This window comes from Syngnathoides biaculeatus, chromosome 5 (assembly GCF_019802595.1).
Source record: "Syngnathoides biaculeatus isolate LvHL_M chromosome 5, ASM1980259v1, whole genome shotgun sequence".
NCBI classification, from domain to species: domain Eukaryota; kingdom Metazoa; phylum Chordata; class Actinopteri; order Syngnathiformes; family Syngnathidae; genus Syngnathoides; species Syngnathoides biaculeatus.
In genome coordinates, this window is record NC_084644.1 from 27,943,273 (window position 1) to 27,964,322 (window position 21,050).

The window sequence follows — 21,050 nt, forward strand, 5'->3', positions numbered from 1 at the left end:
GTCCGCCCGGACGCCTCGTGTTTGGTGGCCTGGATGGCCACCAGTCTGGGGTTCAGGGGGGGGGCGTGCTCTCCTCCGGACCCCCTTCCGCCCACCCCTGCCTGTGTTATTGTCTGTTTTTTCGTTTAGGCACGTCTGGGAGCCGTGCCTTTGAGGGGGGGGGGGGTACTGTCATGATCCTGCCGCTTCAGCATGAGCTGTGCAGGTGCCCGCGCGGCTGCGCTGATTGGGAGGCGCACACCTGCTCCTCATGCGGGCTGATCATCCCCCGTATATATAGGACCCGGTGACGACTGGTCCTCCGCCAGTTCGTTGAGCTTTATGTCCCGTTCCAGCACTCTCGTACTCCTGACTGAACCTGTGTGTACCGACCTCCGTCCGTTCTCTGACCAACCTTGTAAGCCTGACTCCTTGACACTTCTGCCTGCATTGTTTCCCCGTGCACCGAACTGCCTGCTCGATCCCCGAACTCTTCATACAATAAACGTGTCTCTTCTTGAACTACCTTGCTTCTTCCGAGTTCCTGCATTTGGGTCCTACCTCTCGTTCCGATGGGACGTGACATTCGCTAATGTTTTAAATTTTACTTTGCAGTTGCCCTTTTAAAATTTACAATATATAGATAAAATAAATTGTATGTTCACTATTCAGTTTACAGTGCTTTGTCTTTCTCGAGGGGATCGAGAAAGTCGTGAGGGACTACTGTATAGAGAGGCTAAAATCTGATTGGCTGAAGAAGCGAGCATCTACTGTATTGCGCGCAGTGGGGAGTGGAAACACTACCAAATGAGGACAATAGATAGAATGAGGAATTAATTATCCATCCATCCATCCATCCATCCATCCATCCATCCATCCATCCATCCATCCATCCATCCATCCATCCATCCATCCATCCATTTTCTTAGCCGTGTATCCTCACAAGGGTCACGGGGAGTGCTGGAGCCTATCCCAGCTGTCATCGTGCAGGAGGCAGGGTACACCCTGAACTGGTTGCCAGCCAATCGCAGGGCACATAGAGACAAACAGCCACAGTCACAATCACACCTAGGGGCAATTTAGAGTGACCAATGAATACATGTTTTTGGGATGTGAGAGGAAACCGGAGTGCCCGGAGAAAACCCACTCAGACACGGGGAGAACATGCAAACTCCACACAGGTGGGACTGGGGTTTGAACCATGGTCCTCAGAACTGTGAAGCCAACACTCTACAGCTGCTCCACCGTACTGCCAAGAATGAATTAACACTATTTAATTAAAAAAGTAATCAAATTTAGGTTCCAAATGGAGGCCAGTGTTTCTGATAGTGTTTAGGCCAGCAGAGAAGGCTTTGCTGACTCTGTACGCACTGCACAGTTTAAGGGATTTGGTTGATCCTCGTGTGGCTGTTGTGGGTTGGAAAGCAAACACTGACAGTCCGAAACACTTGTAAGCCATTTAATGAACTTCAAAGTTTTTCCGCGCACCACAGGAAAGAGGACAGAGCTGGATGCAAAATGTCAAAAAGAAGATGCAAATATTTAGCTCGCTTGTGTCATTGTCTGACACACACACAAACACACACAGCTAAGACACATGCACACACACAGAATTGAGAATACATGTCTAGACTAATTTGTACATAAAAATGATAATAACAAACATACACGCTTTGAAAAAACACTCACAAATGCAAGCTCACATATATGGATCTGCACACGCACATTGCGCACACGAACACACACACACACATCTCCAAAAACACACACACAATCACACAAAGACCCACATGTACGCACTGATACAGAGGCTCACATGTTCACGGATGCACACGCGCAAACATGTGGACGCACATGGATGAACGTCATCTTCATTTCACCTGATTTTTGATGAATTCATCATGATTGCAACAGAACAACATTCTCTTGATTGGTTTCCAGATTTCTTTAATCTTCAAGCCATATATTAACGGATTGAACAAAGGATTGTACACCACTATTTGGAGACTCATAATCAGTCGCACAGTTTTTGGAAGCACCGACTCCAGTAGCCCTATCAAAACGTCAAAGACAAGCAAACAGGAAAAGGTCAATAAAACAGTCAGGTGAGGCAAACACGTATCTATTGCTTTTTTCCGGACTTCTCCGTGGCTATGATAGATGACAATAAATATCTTTATGTATGTGAAGAGGATGAACAGCATAGGAATGACACTCGTGTTTATGAGACTAATTAACGACCACACAGTGAGCAACATTGGTAACGTACAATGAATCTTCATCATTGTAGTATTGCAAAAAATTCCCCCCAAAATAAAGTTACATAGTTTTTGTTTGGACTGAAGGATGGTTACCACCACAATGTGACAGGTGGGCCAAAACCAAACCAAAGCCAAAACAAGTCTGACATTGGTCACGCCCATGGTAGTTGCATATTGCAGCGGCCTGCAGATGGACACAAACCTGTCGTAAGCCATGGCTGTCAACAGCATTAGGTCAGAACCAGCTAAACTATAGAAAAGAAATATCTGGACCAAACAGTCGGAATAAGAAATTCTCTGCTGCTGAGACAAGACGTCCACAATCAGTTTGGGGTAGATAACAGTGCTGAACACAAGCGAGTTGAGAGACAAAGCGGCAATGAAAATGTACATGGGCTCATGAAGGTTCCTGTGAATCCAAATAACACAAATTATGATGCAATTACAGCAGAGAATGACAACATAGAGTGCCATGAAAAACATCAAATAAACATATCTGTACTTTTCTATCTCTACGTAGCCACCAAGACTGAGCATCAGTGTTCCGTTCCATTCCATCTCGACAAAGCACAAGACAAATATGCCGCACATCCAAAACAGATCATACAAGTGTTCACCTTCCTGCCGATGAAGTGCTTGTGAGCATTCGATGCGGAGAAAGAAGTAAGAACACATCAAGCTGACGATCAGGGTGATGACAGCCTGCGATTGGTCATCAGGATGAGGAGGCGTTCTGCTTCCGCCCTCTGTTGCCTCCAAATCCTCAGAAGGCTAAAAAACAACTTGAACTTCTTTTTGAGGCCAGGAAAAACATTAAGTGATGGGAAAAAAAAAACCCACCACCACTTCACCCAACAATAGCTGAGGCCAGACACTTTGAATGAGGCCTCGGTGGTTGCCTTTGACTTTTGAACTTTCAAATTTGAATTCAGCTCTGAAAAAATAACCAAATGCTGTGGAGACAACTGTGATTTTAGCTAGGCGTTAACTTGTGAATATATGTCCCAATAAATCTTGCATGACAGTAGGAAGTAAAAGGCTGAAATATGCCCTCTAAAAATCTGTTCGCTATCTTAGCTAGCTTATCTGCACAAACAACTGCCAATTACTATACAATCTTTTTTTTTTTTATAAAGCTTGAAAGCCTTATTCACACATACGCAAAACAATTGGCACCAAAGGGGTATCAATGGTTTCGGCTATGGCTGTACTATGTACAGTTGAAGCCAGAAGTTTACATACCCTGTGCAAAAACACATTTGACTTTTTTTTTGTCTCACTGTCTGAAGTCAAATTAGACCAAACCTCAATAATGAGGGAGAAGATTTCTTAGAGAATTTAATTTTATTTTCATCAAGGTCAGATTTTTACATAAACAAAAATTAGCATATCTTTAAAGAACATGAAGAAGATCCGGTGGTGAGGTCATGCCTTTGGAAGCTCCTGATAGGTTAGCTGACAACTGGTGAGTTAATTGACAGCAAAATTATTGGGGTGGGGAAGGAAACCGGAGTGCCTCGAGAAAACCCAGGCATGGGGAGAACACGCAAATTCCACACAGACAGTGCTGGGATTTAACCCCTGCTCCTCAGAACTGTGAGGCTAACGCTCTAACCAGTTGTGCCGCATATTGTGGCATTTAACAAAATAAAATAATTTTGGTGATCATGACTGACCTGAAATAATGTTTTCACTTTAGACAGTGAGACAAAAAAAAAAAAAATCAAACGAGTTTTTGCACGGTGTAGCATAATTTCTGGCTTCAACTGTATGATATATATTTGTCTTTGAAAAAACCTTCTTTCGAATGACTGACATAATGGCAGTTGTCTTCATAAAGAATGGCAATATTATTGAACTTTGTGTTTCTCCCGTCGTTATGCCATTTCTGTCGGTGTTGAAGGTTAAGACGGTACTCCTTCTTTCATCTCTTCCACAATTCGGTCATCAGAAATTGTATTTGGCCCCATCTTTTGCGTAGGTAACGACCTTAACTGACCAGGAGGTTGCAGTATGATGCTTGACTTCATTGTGAGAATGTGAGTCGGTGTCAAAGGTTCAGAACATGCTGGAGCATTTCAGTTCAGGGTCTCAAACTGGCGGCCCACGGGCCGTTTGCAGCATGACCCATGCCTTAATAAAGTGGTTAACTTGATCAAAGTAACACATGTCTTTTCCATGATCAGTGAGCAGTGGACATCTACATTTGTGTTGATCACTCTGAGGAAGGAACAGTCTCCATAGCCGATGTCACTGGCATCTGAGAAATAATTCAGCTCATATTGTTTGATGGTTTTGAAGCGCTCTGGAACGTACCATCTACTGATCGTTACTTTGGACAGGTTCTGGAGATCTTGTAGTCATACTTCCCACAGCTTTCTTAGCTCCTTTGGGAGTGTCTCATCCCACCATATTTTGTCTCAACAAAGTTGTTGCAAAATCTGCTTCCCTGTGACAATGAATGGTCCTAAGAACCCCAAGTGTTTGTAAATTGAATTTACAGTTGATATCAGTCCTTTTCTTTTTTGTTCTCTTTGACTGCAACTCTAAGTTTAAAGTTGCGGCCATCAAAAAGAAAGAATCACTTCATAATTCTGATTTGGTTTAGTTCCTTCACCAAGAAGACGAATCGTTCAAAAAAGAAACAACATGACAGAGAAGGCCTTGGTGACTCTGTTTTCGATTCGAATTGATTGATCCTCATGTCGTTGTTGTGTGTTAGAAAGCAACCACTGACACAAAACACCCATAAGGCACTTCATGGAATTCATTGTTTTTGAACGCAGCATAAGAAAGTTGACAGAGCTGGATGCAAAACACCAAATAGAAGATACGTAGTAAAATTTCCCCCTCTCTCTCACCCTCTTTCTCTCACGGCTCTCCCACTCTCTCTCTCTCTCTCTCACACACACACAAACACTTTGAATAGAGAATAATTTTATAGACCAAATTATGCTTGTTTGTGTAGTAATAACACGAACAAAAAAAAAACACAAACGCAAACACACAAGCACACAAAGACACAAACAAATACAGGCTCACATGCAGTTTACATGGACACGGATACACACATACACACAGAGACATCCAAACTTCCACACGTGCACAAACATGGATGCACACGCATGAACGGCATCTTCATTCCACCTGGTTTTTCATTCATTAATCATAATTGCAACAGAACAATCTCTTGATTGGTTTCCAGATTTCTTTCATCTTCAAGCCGTAAATGATTGGATTAAACAGAGGACTGTACACCACTATTTGGAGACTCATAATCAGTCGCACAGTTTTTGGAAGCACCGACTCCAGTAGCCCGATGGCAATGTCAAAGAAAACCAAACATGAGAAGGTGATTAAAACAATCAGGTGAGGCAAACACATATCTACTGCTTTTTTCCGGACTTCTCCATGGCTATGATAGATTACAATAAATATCTTTATGTACGTGAAGAGGATGAACAGCACAGGAATAAGACCAATGTTAATTAGACTAAATAACGTCCACACAGATAGGTACATTGGTGTTGTACAATGAATCTTAATCATTGTAGTATTGCAAAAAATTCCATCCAAATTAAAATGACATATTTTTTGTTTGGACTGAATGATAATTGCCACCAAAAGGTGACAGGTGGACCAAAACCAGGCCAAAGCCAAAAAAAGTCTGACAGTGGTCATGCCCATAATGGTTGCATATTGCAGTGGCCTGCAGATGGACACGTACCTGTCGTAAGCCATGGCTGACAACAACATTAAATCGGAACTAGCTAGACTGTAAAAAAAAAAAAGTCTGGACCAAACAGCCTGTATAAGAAACGCTCTGCCGCTGAGACAAGACGTCCACAATCAGTTTGGGGTAGATCGCAGTGCTGAACACAAGCGAGTTGAGAGACAAAGAGGCAATGAAAATGTACATGGGCTCATGAAGGTTCCTGTGAATCCAAATAACACAAATTATGACGCAATTACAGCAGAGAATTACAACATAGAGTGCCATGAAAAACATCAAATAAACATATCTGTACTTTTCAATCTCCACGTAGCCGCCAAGACCGAGCACCAGTGTTCCGTTCCATTCCATCTTGACAAAGCCAAACAAATATGACGCACATCCAAAATAGATCATACAAGTGTTCACCTTCCTGCTGATGAAGTGCTTGTGAGCATTCGATGCAGAGAAAGAAGTAAGAACACATCTAGCTGACAATCAGGGTGATGATAGCCTGCGATTGGTCATCAGGATGAGGAGGCATTCTGCTTCCGCCCTCTGTTGCCTCTAAATCATCAGAAGGGTAAAAAACAACTTAAGCTGTGGTGATGTAAAACATTAAAGGTCAAGTGTCATCCCGATAAACATTCTAAAATAGATATTGTAATGAAAAATGCATATAACAGTATTCACTTCAATGTCTATACAAAAAAAAAAAAAGTATGAGCGGAGAGCGCATCATCCATCCGCAAAGTTGCAAAAGTGTCATTCGACGACATTCAAGGGGTCACCATATTGATTGCATCCCGGACATTCGCAATTCAAAACACGCGATGGACTCTACTGAGGGAGACGAACACGCCCCTTCTGACACGGAAACTCTTTTCAAAGAAGAGAACACCACACAACCGAGTGAAGTTACCGGGGCAATATTACCCTATTGTTTTGAGCCATATTCAAATGATATGCAATCATGGCCAAACTGCCTCCCCGTCTGATTCACTTCCGCGGCGGGGATGAGCCATCGCAGCTCATCGCAGCCAGCCGGTGTGGCTCATTTTCGGCGTTGAGGTGATTTATCACGGAGCCGAGCTGTGCTGCTTTATGGGGTTGTTCATAGCTGCCGTCCGCGATGAACAACACCGTCGAGCCGGGGTGCTTTCCGGCGTTGTCGTCACACGCGGCTGAGTGTGGCATTGTCAGCAGCGTTCTTCCTTCGCTGGCGAGGCGACGCAACAGATCTTCACCGACGAGCCCAACGCCGTCCGATGCACACATCGACACATTTAGCCCGCCTGTCATACATACGTGGATCTTTTGTTACGTTATGAGAGACCGATTACGTGGTCCGCATACATATAATCATCATACATATAATCATACTAATAATCATGCATTTCAAGACAGTGGCCCATTAAGTGATGAAAAAAACCCACACCACCACTTCACCCTACAATAGCACACTTGGAATGAGGCCTCAGTGGCTGCCTTTAGCTTCTGAACTTTAAAATTTGGATTCAGCCCTGAACAAAATAAACGATTGCTATCCAGACAACTCTGATTTTAACTAGGCGTTAACTTGTGAATTCATGTCCCAATAAATCCTGCATGGCAGTAGGAAGTAAAAGGCTGACGTATGCTCTCTAAAAATCTCTCCGCTATCATGGCCAGCTAATCTGCACGAACAACTCCTAAGTACTGTCCAATGTTTTTTTTTTTTTTTCCAATAAAGCTCAAAAGCACTTACATTGTGTAATACCAGGTAATGATGATTTTTTTGTCAGATGTGAAGTCTCATGCATTTCTTCATCTTATCTTAGCGAGCTTATCTGCACAAACAACTGCCAACTACTGTACAATCTTTTTTTTTTTTTATAAAGCTTGAAAGCCCTTAATGTGGCATAATTCCAGGTAATGATGATTTTTGTCAGATGTGAAGTGTGCATTTCTTCACATATTATACTATACTATATACAGTTGAAGCCAGAAGTTTACATACCCTGTGCAAAAACACGTTTGACTTTTTTTTTGTCTCACTGTCTGAAGTCAAATTAGACTAAACCTCTCCTTTTTCAGGTCAGTCAAGATCACCTGAATTATTTAATTTTGTTAAATTGCACAATAATGCGGGAGATGATTTCTTTGAGAAATTTCATTTTATTTTATTTTCTTCAAGGTCAAAGGTTTACATACACAAAAATTCGCATCTCTTCAAATCAGAATCAGCTTTATCTGACCAAGTGTGTAAAAAGAAGACCCAAAGAATTTTTCTCCGGCAGACGGTGCTGCCCTGGTACATTATACAGACATACAGAACAAAGAACAACTAAGCAGCAAGAACAAAGAACAAGAGACATTTCCATTTATAGGAACTCCATCCATCCATCTATTTTCTACCACTTTTCCAGGTCAGGTCGCAGGGTAAAAAGCTTCAGCAGGGATACCTAGACTTCCCTTTCCCCAGCCACTTCTTCCAGCTCTTCCAGAGGGATCCGGAGGCATTCCCAAGCCAGGCGAGAGACATAGTCTCTCCAGCGTGTCCTGAGTCTTGCCCAGGGTCTCCACCACCCGGGAGGCGTCTAGGAAGCATCCGAATCAGATGCCACATCCACCTCATCTGGCTACTCTCAATGCGGAGGAGCAGCGGCTTGACACTGAGCCCCTCCCGGATGACCGAGCTTCTCACCCTATTTCTAAGGGAGAGCCCAGACACCCTGTGGAGGAAACTCATTTTGGCCCCCTGTATCCGGGATCTTGTTCTTTCGGTCATGAACCAAAGCTTGTGCCCATAGTTGAGGGTAGGAACATAGATCTCTTTATGGACCGATACAAAGTTCACATCACTACGGACACTGCACAGAGCCATAAAAATAACTAATAAATAAAAATATTAAATAAAGATAAAATAAATTGCATGGTTACTATTCTGTTTGCAGTGCTTTGTCTTGGGGGGTTCGGGAAAGTCGTTAGGGACTCATGTATATAGGGGCTAAAATCTGATTGGTTGAAGAAGTGAACATGAACAGTACTGTACGCAGTGCGTCATGGAAATACGAACAAATGAGGACAATAGATTGTCAGGTTAAAAGCTTGACTCTATGAAAAGAAGCCGAACAGACAAGGCTTCAAGTTTTACTTGCTGCAAGGGGAGCGACAGGACTTCCCTGCTTCCAACCAACTCCAAATTGTGTCTCCTTGCAGCTTCTTTTTATTCAGTGAATCACATGATGAGTCTGTGTGTGAGTGTGTCACAACCATCGAAGGCTTGCGACACATAAACTAAGATGTGTCAGACTGTTTGATTGTTTTCATCTGTTAGATTGATTACATCAAGTTAGAGGGATTACATCAAGACAGTGAGTTCAAAGGTACAAGCTTGGTGGTGATGTGTAACCCACTACAGTTTGAACAAAATGAGAACATATGGATGATTATTTAACATAGATGGTTAGGAATGAATTATCCATCCATCCATTTTCTTAGCTGCGAGAGTGCTGGAGCCTATCCCAGGTGTCAACGGGCAGCAGGGAGGCTACACCCTGAACTGGTTGCTAGCCAATCGTAGGGCACATAGAGACAAACAGCTGCACTCACAATCACACCTAGGGGCACTTTAGACTGACCAATTAATGTTGCATGTTTTGGGGATGTGGGAGGAAACCGGAGTCCCCAGAGAAAACCCACGCAGGCGCGGGAACTACATGCAAACTCCACACAGGCAGGACTGGGATTTGAACCATGGTCTTCAGAACTTTGAAGCCAATACTCTACAGCTACTCCACAGTGCTGCCAGGAAGGAATTACTTCTATTTAATTGAGAAAAGTATCACAATTTAGGTTGTAAATGGAGGCCAGTGTTTCTTGCTTGTTTGTGTGTGTTTAGGCCAGCAGCGAAGGCTTTGCTGACTCTGTATTCATTGCACAGTTTAAGTGATTTGGTTGATCCTCATGTGGTTGTTGTGTGACACACCTCAAAAGATTTCAGTCATTTTTGTAAACTTCAACGTTTTTCAACACACCACAAGAAAGTGGGCAAAGCTGGATGCAAACGGTCAAAAAGATGTGAATATTTAGCTCGCTTGTGTCACATACAAACACACTTGCGCTTACACTTACACACACATGCACACCCACACATGCACACACACACACACACATACAATAGAGAATGCATTTTTCAACTCTAAATTGTTCATAAAAATAATAACACGCACACTTTTAAATAAACATTGACAAATGCAAGCTCATATACATGCATCAGCACACTCACAGGTGCGCACACACAAGCACACACAGACACAAACTAATACAGGCTTGCATGTACATACACGTACACACGTATACAGAGGCTCAAATGGATCCACGGGTGTGCACATGTGAATGCAGATGCATGAACGTCATCTTCAATCCACCTGATGTTTGATAAATTCATCATGATTGCAACACAACAGCAACAATCTCTTGATGTGTTTCCAGATTTCTTTCATCTTCAAGCCATAAATGATTGGATTAAACAGAGGATTGTACACCACCATTTGTAGACTCATAGTCAGACGCACAGTTTTTGGAAGCACCGCCCCCAGTAGCCCTATCAAAACATCAAAGACAAGCAAACAGGAAAAGGTCAATAAAACAATCAAGTGAGGCAAACACGTATCTACTGCTTTTTTCCGGACTTCTCCGTGGCTATGATAGATGACAGTAAATATTTTTATGTACGTGAAGAGAATGAACAACATCGGAATGAGACTCGTGTTTATTAAAGTAATTAACATCCACACACTGAGGGACATTGGAGTCGTACAATGAATCTTAACCATTGTAGTATTGCAAAAAATTCCCCCCAAAGTAAAGTTACATATTTTCTGTTTGGACTGAATGATAACTGCCACTGACACGTGGAAGGCGGGCAAGAACCAGGCCAAAGTCAAAAAAAACCTGAGAGTGGTCTTGCTCATGGTATTTGCATGTTGCAGTGGCTTGCAGATGCACACATACCTGTCGTAAGCCATGACTGACAACAACATTAAGTCAGAACCAGCTGAACTGTAAAAAAAAAAAATCTGGACCAAACAAACAGAATAAGAAACTCTCTGCTGCTGAGACAAGACGTCCGCAATAAATTTGGGATAGATAGCAGTGCTGAACATAAGCGAGTTGAGCGACAAAGCGGCAATGAAAACATACATGGGCTCATGAAGGTTCCTGTGAATCCAAATAACACAAATTATGACACAATTAGAGCAGAGAATGAGAACATAGAGTGCCATGAAAAACATCATATAAACATATCTATACTTTTCTATCTCTACATAGCCACCAAGACTGAGCATCAGTGTTTCGTTCCATTCCATCTCGACAAAGACAAAAATGACACACATCCAAAACAGATCATACAAGTGTTCACCTTCCTGCTGATGAAGTGCTGTTGAGTATTCGATGCAGAGAAAGAAGTAATCACACAACTAGGTGACGATCAGGGTGATGACAGCCTGTGATTGGTCATCAGGATGAGGAGGCGTTCTGCTTCCGCCCTCTGTTGCCTCTAAATCATCAGAAGGCTAAAAAACAACTTGAACTTCTTTTTGAGGCCAGGAAAAACAATAAGTGATGAAAACAAAAACCACCACCACTTCATCCTACAATAGCTCTGGCCACAAACTTGGAATGAGGCCTCGGTGGCTGCCTTTAGGTTTTCAACTCTAAAATTTGAATTCAGCCATAAAAAAATGAAAATAAACGACCGCTGTCCAGACAACTGTGTTTTTAGCTTGGGGTTAACTTGTGTATTTATGTCCCAATAAATCCTGGATGGCCAGCTAACCTGCACGAACAACAGCCAACTACTGTAGAATCATTTTTTTAATAATGATTGGAAGCCCTAATGTGGAGTAGCACCGGGTAGTGATGATTTCATCAGATGTGAACCCTCATGCAATTATTCACACGTACTCAAAACAAGTGGCATCAATGGTGTTGGCTATTATGTACAGTTGAAGACAGAAGTTCACATACCCTGTACAAAAACACATTTGACTTTTTTGGGGGGCTCACTGTCAGGAAGACCTAAATTATTTAATTTTTTCAAATACCACAATAATGAGGGAAATAATTTCTTGGAACATTTTATTATTCATTTTTATTATTATTTTTTTCCTCAAGGTCAAAAGTTTACCTACACAAAAAGTAGCAGGTCTTTAAAAAACATGGAGAACCCCAGGTGATGAGGTCATGCCTTTAGAAGCTCCTGATAGGTTAACTGACAACATGTGAGTTAAATGACGACACAATATTTGGGACGGGGGAGGAAATCGGAGTGCCTGGAGAAAACCCAGGCAGGCACGAGGAGTACATGCAAACTCCACGCAGACGGTGCTGGAATTTGAACTCCAATCATCTGAACTGTGAGGCTAACGCTCTAACCAGTTGCATCACCGTGCCATGTATTGTGGCATTGAAAAAAATTAAAGCATTTTGGTGAACCTGACTGACCTGAAAAATTGTTTACCCTGTTTAGACTACAGATAGTGAGATTAAAGAAACAAATGTGTTTTTGCAGAGTGCAGCAAAATTTCGGGCTTCAACTGTATGATACATATTTGTCTTTAAAAAAAACCTTCTTTTGTAATTCTGGCATCTTGCAATCTTTGTCGACCTTCAGCTATGTCCATAACCTAATGACTAACATAATGGCAGTTGTCTTCATAAAGAATGTCAATATTTTTGACCTTTGTGTTTGTCCTATCTTTACGCCATTTCTGTTGGTGTTTAGGGTGAAGAAAGTAGTCCTTCTTTCCTTCCATCCATCCATTTGCTCCCGCTTCTCTGGGTGGGGTTGTGGGTAAAGTAGCTTCAGCAGGGATGCCTAGACTTCCCTCTCCCCAGTCATTTCTTCCAGGTCTTCCGGACGGATCCCGAGTCATTCCCAGGCCATCTGAGTGACATAATCCCTCCAGCATATCCTGGGTTGTCCCCGAGGCCTCTTTCCAGTGGGACATGTGAGCTGGATCAGATATCCCAGCCACCTCCTCTGGCTCCTCTCAATGCGGTGGAGCAGCAGCTTGACACTGAGCCCCTCCTGGATGACTAAGCTTCTCATATTTCTCTGTGGGAGAGCTCGCACACCCTGTGGAGGAAACTCATTTTGAGCGCTTATATCCGGGATCTTGTTCTTTTGGTCACGACCCACATCTCGTCTCCCATAGGTGAGCGTAGGAACATAGATCGACAAGTAAATTGAGAAATTTGCCTTTCGAGTTAGCTCGGTCTTCACCACGACGGACAGAAACAAAATCTGCATCACTGCAGACGCTCTACTAATCTGCCTGTCGATCTCCTGCTCCATTCTTCCCTCACTCTTGAACAAGAACCCGAGATACTTAAACTCCTCCACTTGGCGCAGGATCTCATCCCTGATCTGGAGAGGGTATGCCACCCTTTTCTGACTGAGGACCACGGTCTTTGATTTAGAGGTGCTGATTCTCATCCTAGTCATTAAACACCTGGCTGCGAACTGCTCCATCGAAGGTTGGAGATCACGGCTTGATGAAGCCAACAGAACCACATCGTCTGCAAAGAGCAGAGGTGCGATGCCGAGGCCACCAAACTGGACACCCTCTACACCTTGGCTGTGCTTAGAAATTCTGTCCATAAAAGTTGTGAACAAAATCGGTGACGAATGGCAGTCTTGGTGGAGTCCACCTCTTATCTGAAATATGTCCGACGTATTGCTGGAAATGCGGATCAAACTTTGACTCCGGTCATGCAGGGACCGAACAGCCAGTATCAGGGGATACGGTACACCATACTGCCGAAGAACCTCTCACAGTACTCCCAGAGGGACACGGTCGAACGCCTTCTCCAAGTCCACAAAACACATGTAGACTGATTGGACCTCGAGGATCCTGCCGAGGGTATAAAGCTGGTCCACTGTTCCATGGCCAGGACGAAAACCACATTGCTCCTCCTGAATCTAAGATTTGACTTCCTGACAGATCCTCCTCTCCAGCACCCCTGAATAGATGTTACCAGGGAGGCTGAGGAGTGTGATTCCACTATAGTTGGAACACACCGTCCGGTACCCTTTCTTAAAAAGGGAGACCACCACCCCAGTCTGCCAATCCAGAGGCACTGTCCCCAATGTCCATGCGATGTTGCAAAGGCGTGTCAACCATGACAGCCCCACAACTTCCATAGTCTTTAGGAACTCCGGGTGAATCTCATCCACCCATGGGTCCCTGCCACTAACAAGCTTTTTAACTGTCTCAGTTTCCTCAACCCCAGAAATAGAAGAGCCGGCCTCAGAGAGCTCAGACTCAGCTTCCTCATGGGAAGGCATGTTGGTGGAACTGAGGAGGTCTTCGAAGTATTCTCCCCACGACTCATAACAAGTTGAGGTCAGCAGTGCCCCATCCCCATTATACAAACCTTCCCCCTCCTGAGACGCCGGATGGCAGACCATAATTTCCTCAAACCGTCTTGAAGTCGTTCTCCATGGCCTCACCAAATTCCTCTCTCGCCCAGGTTTTTGCCTCAGCAACCACCGAACCTGCATTCCGCTTGGCAAGCCGGTACCTATCAGCTGCCTCGGGAGTCCCACGGGCCAAAAATGCCCAATACGACTTCTTCTTCAGCTCGACAGCATCCCTCACTGTTGGTCTCCACCGTGTTTGGAGGTTTCCACCATGAAAAAAACCGACCACATTACGGCAACAGCTCCGGTTGGCCGCCTCAGCAATGGAGGTGCGGAACATTGTCCACTCGGACTCAATCTCCCTCGCGTCCCCCGCAACATGGGCAAAGTTTTTTTGGAGCTGGGAGTTGAAATTCCTTCTGACAGAATCACAATTCTCACTTGGTGGTGAGTTGGCTCCAATGGTTGGAGAAGTTGCCGGTCAGACGTGGCAGACCCAAACATATTGTGAGGGTCTGCTGGGAACGGCTGGCAGATTCCCCTGTCAGAAGGAATTTATAGGAGCTTTTCCTGACAAAAGTCGTGCAAGAAGTAAAATCTTCGTTTGGAACAGGTACGAGATAAGTGTGTCAACGTCCTACATTGTGTAAAGCTTGTACAGTCCCTTTACCCGTTCGCGCTTCCCGTAATAGACCAATGCAATGACGATTGTGCAAAGGGACCCTAACCCTAACCAGGTTAAAGTGATGAATTGTGCAATAGTTTACAAAAATAATTTACTCATACTGTTATTGATTGGACCAGCAGAATGTGAGTGTTCCAACAATGGCACTGTCATGAACCAGTGGTACAGGGGCAGACCCAAATGCAGGACTTCCAGCCAGTGACATAATGTTCAGAGTGGCTTTTTTTCCAAAACAGGTCAGTACAGAGTGTTTAAGCAGTCCAAGAAGGCAGGGGCACAAAATCGCTAGACTAAAGGCAGAATCCAAAAACATGAAACGAGGTCCGATGACCATGAAACAAACTGAGACACTTGACTTGATCTGAACAAACAAAAGGGCACAGACTCACTGTGACAAGGAGAGCTCTACACTGGAGGACAGTGTAGAGCACAGTAGCCGAGAATCCAACATGCAGTTCATGCAACACATCGAACTGGAAAGTTCCAGTGACAAAACTCCAACTTAAATGCTTGGTCTAATTACAGTGCCTAATACGAAACAGCTGTGACAGGTGTCAGAGGTGGCACCGCCCAGAGCAGTGGCCTGGCCACACTCCTCATGGTAGTGGCGAGGCCTTGCTCATGACAGGCACAAGGCAGAAAATAGTAAATTTGCTGATTAAGAATTTAATGACTTAATTGCCAGAGGGAAAAAAAACTGTTCAAATACCTGCTAGTTTTGACTTGCAGTGATCTGTAGCGCTTTCCCGATGGAAGGAGTTGGAAGAGCAGGTGGCCAGGATGTGGGGTATCCGAAAGAGTCTTGCCTGCTCTAGACCTAATTCACGTAGCGTGAAAGTCGTCAATAGTGGGTAGAGTGGTGGCGATAATCCGTTTAGCTGTTTTGATTGTCCGTTGCAGTGGGAGTTTGTCCTATTTTGTGGTGACCCCAAACCAGACTGTGATGGGGGTACATAGTACTGTGGAGAACTGCCTCAGCAGCTCACGTGACAGACTGTGCTTCCTCACAAGCTGTCACGTCCTATCGGAAACGAGAGTAGGACCCAAATGCAAGAACTTGGAAGACGCAAGATAGTTCAAGAAGAGACACATTTATTGTACGCAGAGGTAGGGGATCGAGCAGGCAGTCTGGCGCAGCAGCGGTAGTTGGGATGTCGGGCAAGCAGGAGTCGGCGCACCGGGGAACAATCAAAGCAGGCAGAAGTATCGAAGGAGTCAGGCTTACAAGGTTGATCGGAGAACGGACGAAGGTCGGTACACACAGGTTCAATCAGGGATACCGGAGCACACGAATGGGACATGAAGATCATGCGAACTGGCGCCGGACAGTTGTCATCGCGGTCATATGACTCCATAGCATAATCAGGCTGCATGAGGCGCAGGTGTGCACCTTCCAATCAGCGCAACCGCGGACACCCGCCCAGCCCAGGCTGGAGCGGCAGGATCATGACAGTACCCCCCCCCCAAAGGCACGGCTCCCAGACGTGCCTAAACGAAAGAAACAGATAATAATTATTAATACAGGCAGGGGTGGGCGGAAGGGGTCGGGAGGAGGGCACCCTCCTCCCTGAACCCCAGACTGGTGGCCATCCAGGCCACCAAACATGGGGCGTCCGGGTGGACAGGTAAGGAGGACGACCCGGACGCCAAGCATCAGGGTCCCCACGGGGCGATTCGGGCGGACGACCTCTGTGAGAAACCAAATGAAGAAGCAGGCACCAGAACGAGGCATGCTCCGGACGAGAACCTCCCACGCCGTAGTTGCCAAACAACCAGGGATTGGTCGCCACCGAGGCTTGGTCAGTAGGCAGCCGTGGATTGGTCACCAATGAGGCCAAGTCATGAAGCGGCTGGGAGCCATCTGGAGCGAATAGGATGATGGAGAGAAGGACCAGAGCCATGACCGCCACCATCACCATCCCGAAGTCTCTCCAGCTCCGGGGTGGCACATCAGAACTCCCCAGCTCTTGTCGGACAGGAACGTGAGAAGGCGGCGACGCCAGCGCCCCCTCCTGGACAGGAACGTGAGAAGGCGGCAACGCCATCGCCCCCTCATGGACAGGAACGTGAGAAGGTGGCGACGTCATCGCCCCCTCCTGGACAGCAACGTGAGAAGGCGGCGACGCCGTCGCCCCCTCCTGGACAGCAACGTGAGAAGGCGGCGACCCCGTCTCCCCCTCCTGGACAGCAACGTGAGAAGGCGGCAACACCGTCGCCCCCTCCTGGACTGCAACGTGAGAAGGCGGCGACACCGTCGCCACCTCCTGGACTGCAACGTGAGAAGGCGGCGACACCGTCGCCCCTTCCTGGACAGCATCGTGAGAAGCCGGCGACACCTTCGCCCCATCCTGGACAGCAATGTGAGAAGGCGGCACCAGTACCGCCCCCTCCTGGACAGCAACGTGAGAAGGCAGCGCCAGTACCGCCCCCTCCTGGACAGCAACGTGAGAAGGCGGCGACACCATCGCCCCCTCCTGGACAGCAACGTGAGAAGGCGGCGCCAGTACCGCCACCTCCTGGACAGCAACGTGAGAAGGCGGCGACCCCATCGTCATCGCCACCTCCTGGACAGCAACGTGAGAAGGCGGCGACCCCATCCCCATCGCCACCTCCTGGACAGGAACGTATGGACGTGCTCGTCGCCGACAGAGCAGGAGTGTGGAGCGTCCGCGGGATGGTCGCCGACGAAGCAGGAGTGTGGAGCGTCCGCGGGCCGGTCGCCACTGGTACTCCAGAGCACGGACGAGAAGCGGCTGTGGAGACGTCGCCACCTCCTGGACAGCAACGTGAGGCGGCATCGGGTCGGTCCCCACTGCCACGTGAGCTTGCAGTGCATCCGTTGAAACAGCAACGTGGGCGTGGCGCGGTGGCGAATCCATTTCCAGGGCAACGTGAACGAGAGTCGGCAGAGAGTCAATCGAAACTGACACGTGGGCGTGTCTCGGGAGCGGGTCAGTTCCGACTGCCGCGTGAACTCTGCTTGGAACAGCCAAAACCTCGACGTGGGAATGGCGAGGAGGCGGGTCAGTTTCCACAGCTACGTGCACTTGGCGAGGTGGCGAGTCCGTTCCCACTGCGGCGTGCACTTGGCAAGGGGGCGGGTGGGTTTCCACGGCAACGTGAACCTGAGCAGGCGGAGAGTCAGTCGAAACTGACACGTGGGCGTGTCTCGGAAGCAGGTCAGTTCCAACTGCCACGTGAACCTGCATCAGCAGCGAGTCCGTCGCCGTTGCGACGTCAGAGTAGCTCGGCTGGTTCGCCAATCCTTGCTAGACCTGGGCCGTGAGAGCCGCCAATTCGATGCTCTGCCGCTCTATCTCCGCCCGCATTTCACGGTAGAACGCCTCGTGATTTGGCGGCTCCTCCTCCCTCTGGGCTGGAAGCTTCGCCACCAGCTGCGGGTCTGCGGGCTTCGCCGTTTGCCGGCGAGGAGTGGGAGGACTGTGTCTTAGTTGCCGCGCAGCGGGAGGAACAAGGGAGCGCCCGGCCGGGGCGTCTCCTCTGGCCGCCACGCGGAGGTCCCGGGTAGATGTCCAAGCGGGTTCCCTCATACAGATTGGTGTACTTGGACCTACAGGGCAAAGTCGCTCGGGTGCTGGAAACGCGGGGAGGTGAAACAAACTGACTGGGATGAAAAGCCTGGCAAAGAGATTCAAAATCAAAGTCATCGGAGTCGTACTCAGGCAGCCGGTCATACAAATCACGGTCCTCCTCATATTCCAAAAAGTCAGAGTCCCGAAGAATATGTGGAGCCGGACGTGTCGTGTTCGGGACGTATTCATACCTCGCTGGCGGAGCGTAAGACACGGAAGCGGACATCAGGGAGCCTACCTGGATCGGACAGGCTTGGTCCTCCGGCAGACGGTCTACCTTGCGTCGGTCCCGGCGACGCCGGGTCTTTCCAGCTGGGTCCTGTGATGGCCAGTTCGTTCTGTCACGTCCCATCGGAAACGAGAGGAGGACCCAAATGCAGGAACTCGGAAGACGCAAGGTAGTTCAAGAAGAGACACGTTTATTGTATGCAGAGGTAGGGGATCGAGCAGGCAGTACGGCGCAGCAGCGGTAGTTGGGACGTCGGGCAAGCAGGATTCGGCGCACCGGGGAACAATCAAAGCAGGCAGAAGTATCGAAGGAGTCAGGCTTACAAGGTTGTTCGGAGAACGGACGAAGGTCGGTACACACAGGTTCAATCAGGGATACCGGAGCACACGAATGGGACATGAAGATCATGCGAACTGGCGCCGGCCAGTTGTCATCGCGGTCATATAAATCCATAGCATAATCAGGCTGCATGAGGCGCAGGTGTGCACCTTTCAATCAGCGCAACCGCGGACACCCGCCCAGCCCAGGCTAGAGCGGCAGGATCATGACAGAAGCCCCAAGAAGTACATAATTTGCTGGGCTTTTTTGAGGATGCAGTTGATGTTTGTCTCCCAGCTCAGGTTCTTTGAGACTGTAATTCCCAAGAACTTGAAGGTCTCGACAGTTTCCACAAGACAGTTGGACAGCGTTAGGGGGAGATGTGGTGAAGGTTGCCTCCTGAAGTCTACAATTATCTCTACAGTCTTTAGAGTGTTCAACGCCGGGTGGTGTTGACCACAATAAAGCTCCAGTCTCGCCATTTCCTGTCGATATGCAGACTCGTCGCCGTCTTTGATGAGGCTGATGACCGTGGTGTGATCTGCAAACTTCAGGAGTTTGACAGTCGGATGCCACGAGGTGCAGTCGTTCGTGTAGACCGCGAAGAGCAGATGGAAGTGGACACAACATGGGGAAGCTCAGATGATATTGTCATGCCTTTGAAAGCTCCTGATAGATTAACTGACAACATGTGAGTTAATGACGGAACAATTAGAGGGGTGGAGGAGGAAACCGGAGTGCCTGATGAAAAACCATGCAGGCACAGAGAGAACATGCAAACTCCACACAGGTGGTGCTTGGATTTGAACTCCGGTCCTCAGAACTGTGAGGCTAACGCTCTAACCAGTTGCATTTCTGTGTCATATTGTGGTATCTAACAGTTAAAATTGGATGTTTTGGAGACAAGGTGAGAGAGAGCAGACTTCGATGGTTTGGACATGTTCAGAGGCGAGAGAGTGAGTATATTGGTAGAAAGGTGAGGGCGAGAGGTAGACCAAAGAAAATGTTGATGAATGTTGTGAGGGAGGACATGAGGACAGTGGGTGTTAGAGAGGAGGATGCACGAGATAGGCTTGAATGGAAAAAGAAATGACGTGAAATGAAAAAAAGATGACACGCTGTGGTGAAACCTAACAGGACAAGCCAAAAGAAAAACAAGAAGATTGTGGCATCTAACAAAATAAAAGGATTTTGGTGATCCTGACTGACCTGAAATTTGTTTACCCTGTTTTGACTTCAGACAGGGAGCCAAAATAAATCAAATGAGTTTTTGCACATGTAGCTAAACTTCTTGCTTCAACTGTATGATATATATATTTGTCTTTGAAAAATCCTTCTTTCATAATTCCCGCATTTTGCAATCTTCGTCTACCTTCAGATACGTCCAAAACCGAATGACTGACATAATGGCAGTTGTCTTCATAAAGGACGGCAATATTATTGACCTTTGTGTTTCTCCTGTCGTTACGCCATTTCTCTAGGTGTTAAAGGTTAACAAGGTACACCTTCTTTCATCTCTCCCAGAATTCGGTCATCAGAAATTGTATTTGGTCCCATTTTTTTTTGTAGGTAATGAGCTTAACTGACCAGGGGGTTGCAGTGTGATGCTTGACTTCATTGTGAGAATGGGAGTTGGTGTCAAAGGTTCAGAACCTATTGGATCATTTCAGTTTGGGGTTTCAAACTGGCAGAACGATACCGAAGGTTTTAATTTTTGTTTTACGCCGACTCAGTCGCTAGTACAACAACAACAATAAAGGACTCACTGTTGTGTGCAAGCAGCAACAGACGTTTAAGCGTGTTTGAATTAGATTTTTTCGCCAACAAGGTGTACGTAAATTTCTTGAGGAACCTACCAGT

General features: G+C 46.5%; 3 protein-coding genes across 3 annotated transcripts; all 3 read right to left on the minus strand.

Moving 5' to 3' along the window:
- Positions 1 to 1,850: 1,850 nt before the first annotated feature.
- LOC133500946 (olfactory receptor 11A1-like) lies at positions 1,851 to 3,534 on the minus strand. Its single transcript, XM_061820244.1, has one exon. It carries the CDS (start codon positions 2,913 to 2,915, stop codon positions 1,851 to 1,853), a length of 1,065 nt encoding a protein of 354 aa, XP_061676228.1. The 5' UTR covers positions 2,916 to 3,534.
- A 1,868-nt stretch (positions 3,535 to 5,402) lies between these two features.
- On the minus strand, positions 5,403 to 6,324 carry LOC133500393 (olfactory receptor 11A1-like). The gene is given in 2 exon segments (XM_061819006.1): positions 5,403 to 6,029; positions 6,031 to 6,324. Coding segments are annotated over 2 exon segments (921 nt in total).
- A 4,031-nt stretch (positions 6,325 to 10,355) lies between these two features.
- Positions 10,356 to 11,333, minus strand: LOC133500995 (olfactory receptor 4D6-like). The gene has a single exon (XM_061820340.1). It carries the CDS (start codon positions 11,331 to 11,333, stop codon positions 10,356 to 10,358), a length of 978 nt encoding a protein of 325 aa, XP_061676324.1.
- Positions 11,334 to 21,050: the final 9,717 nt, after the last annotated feature.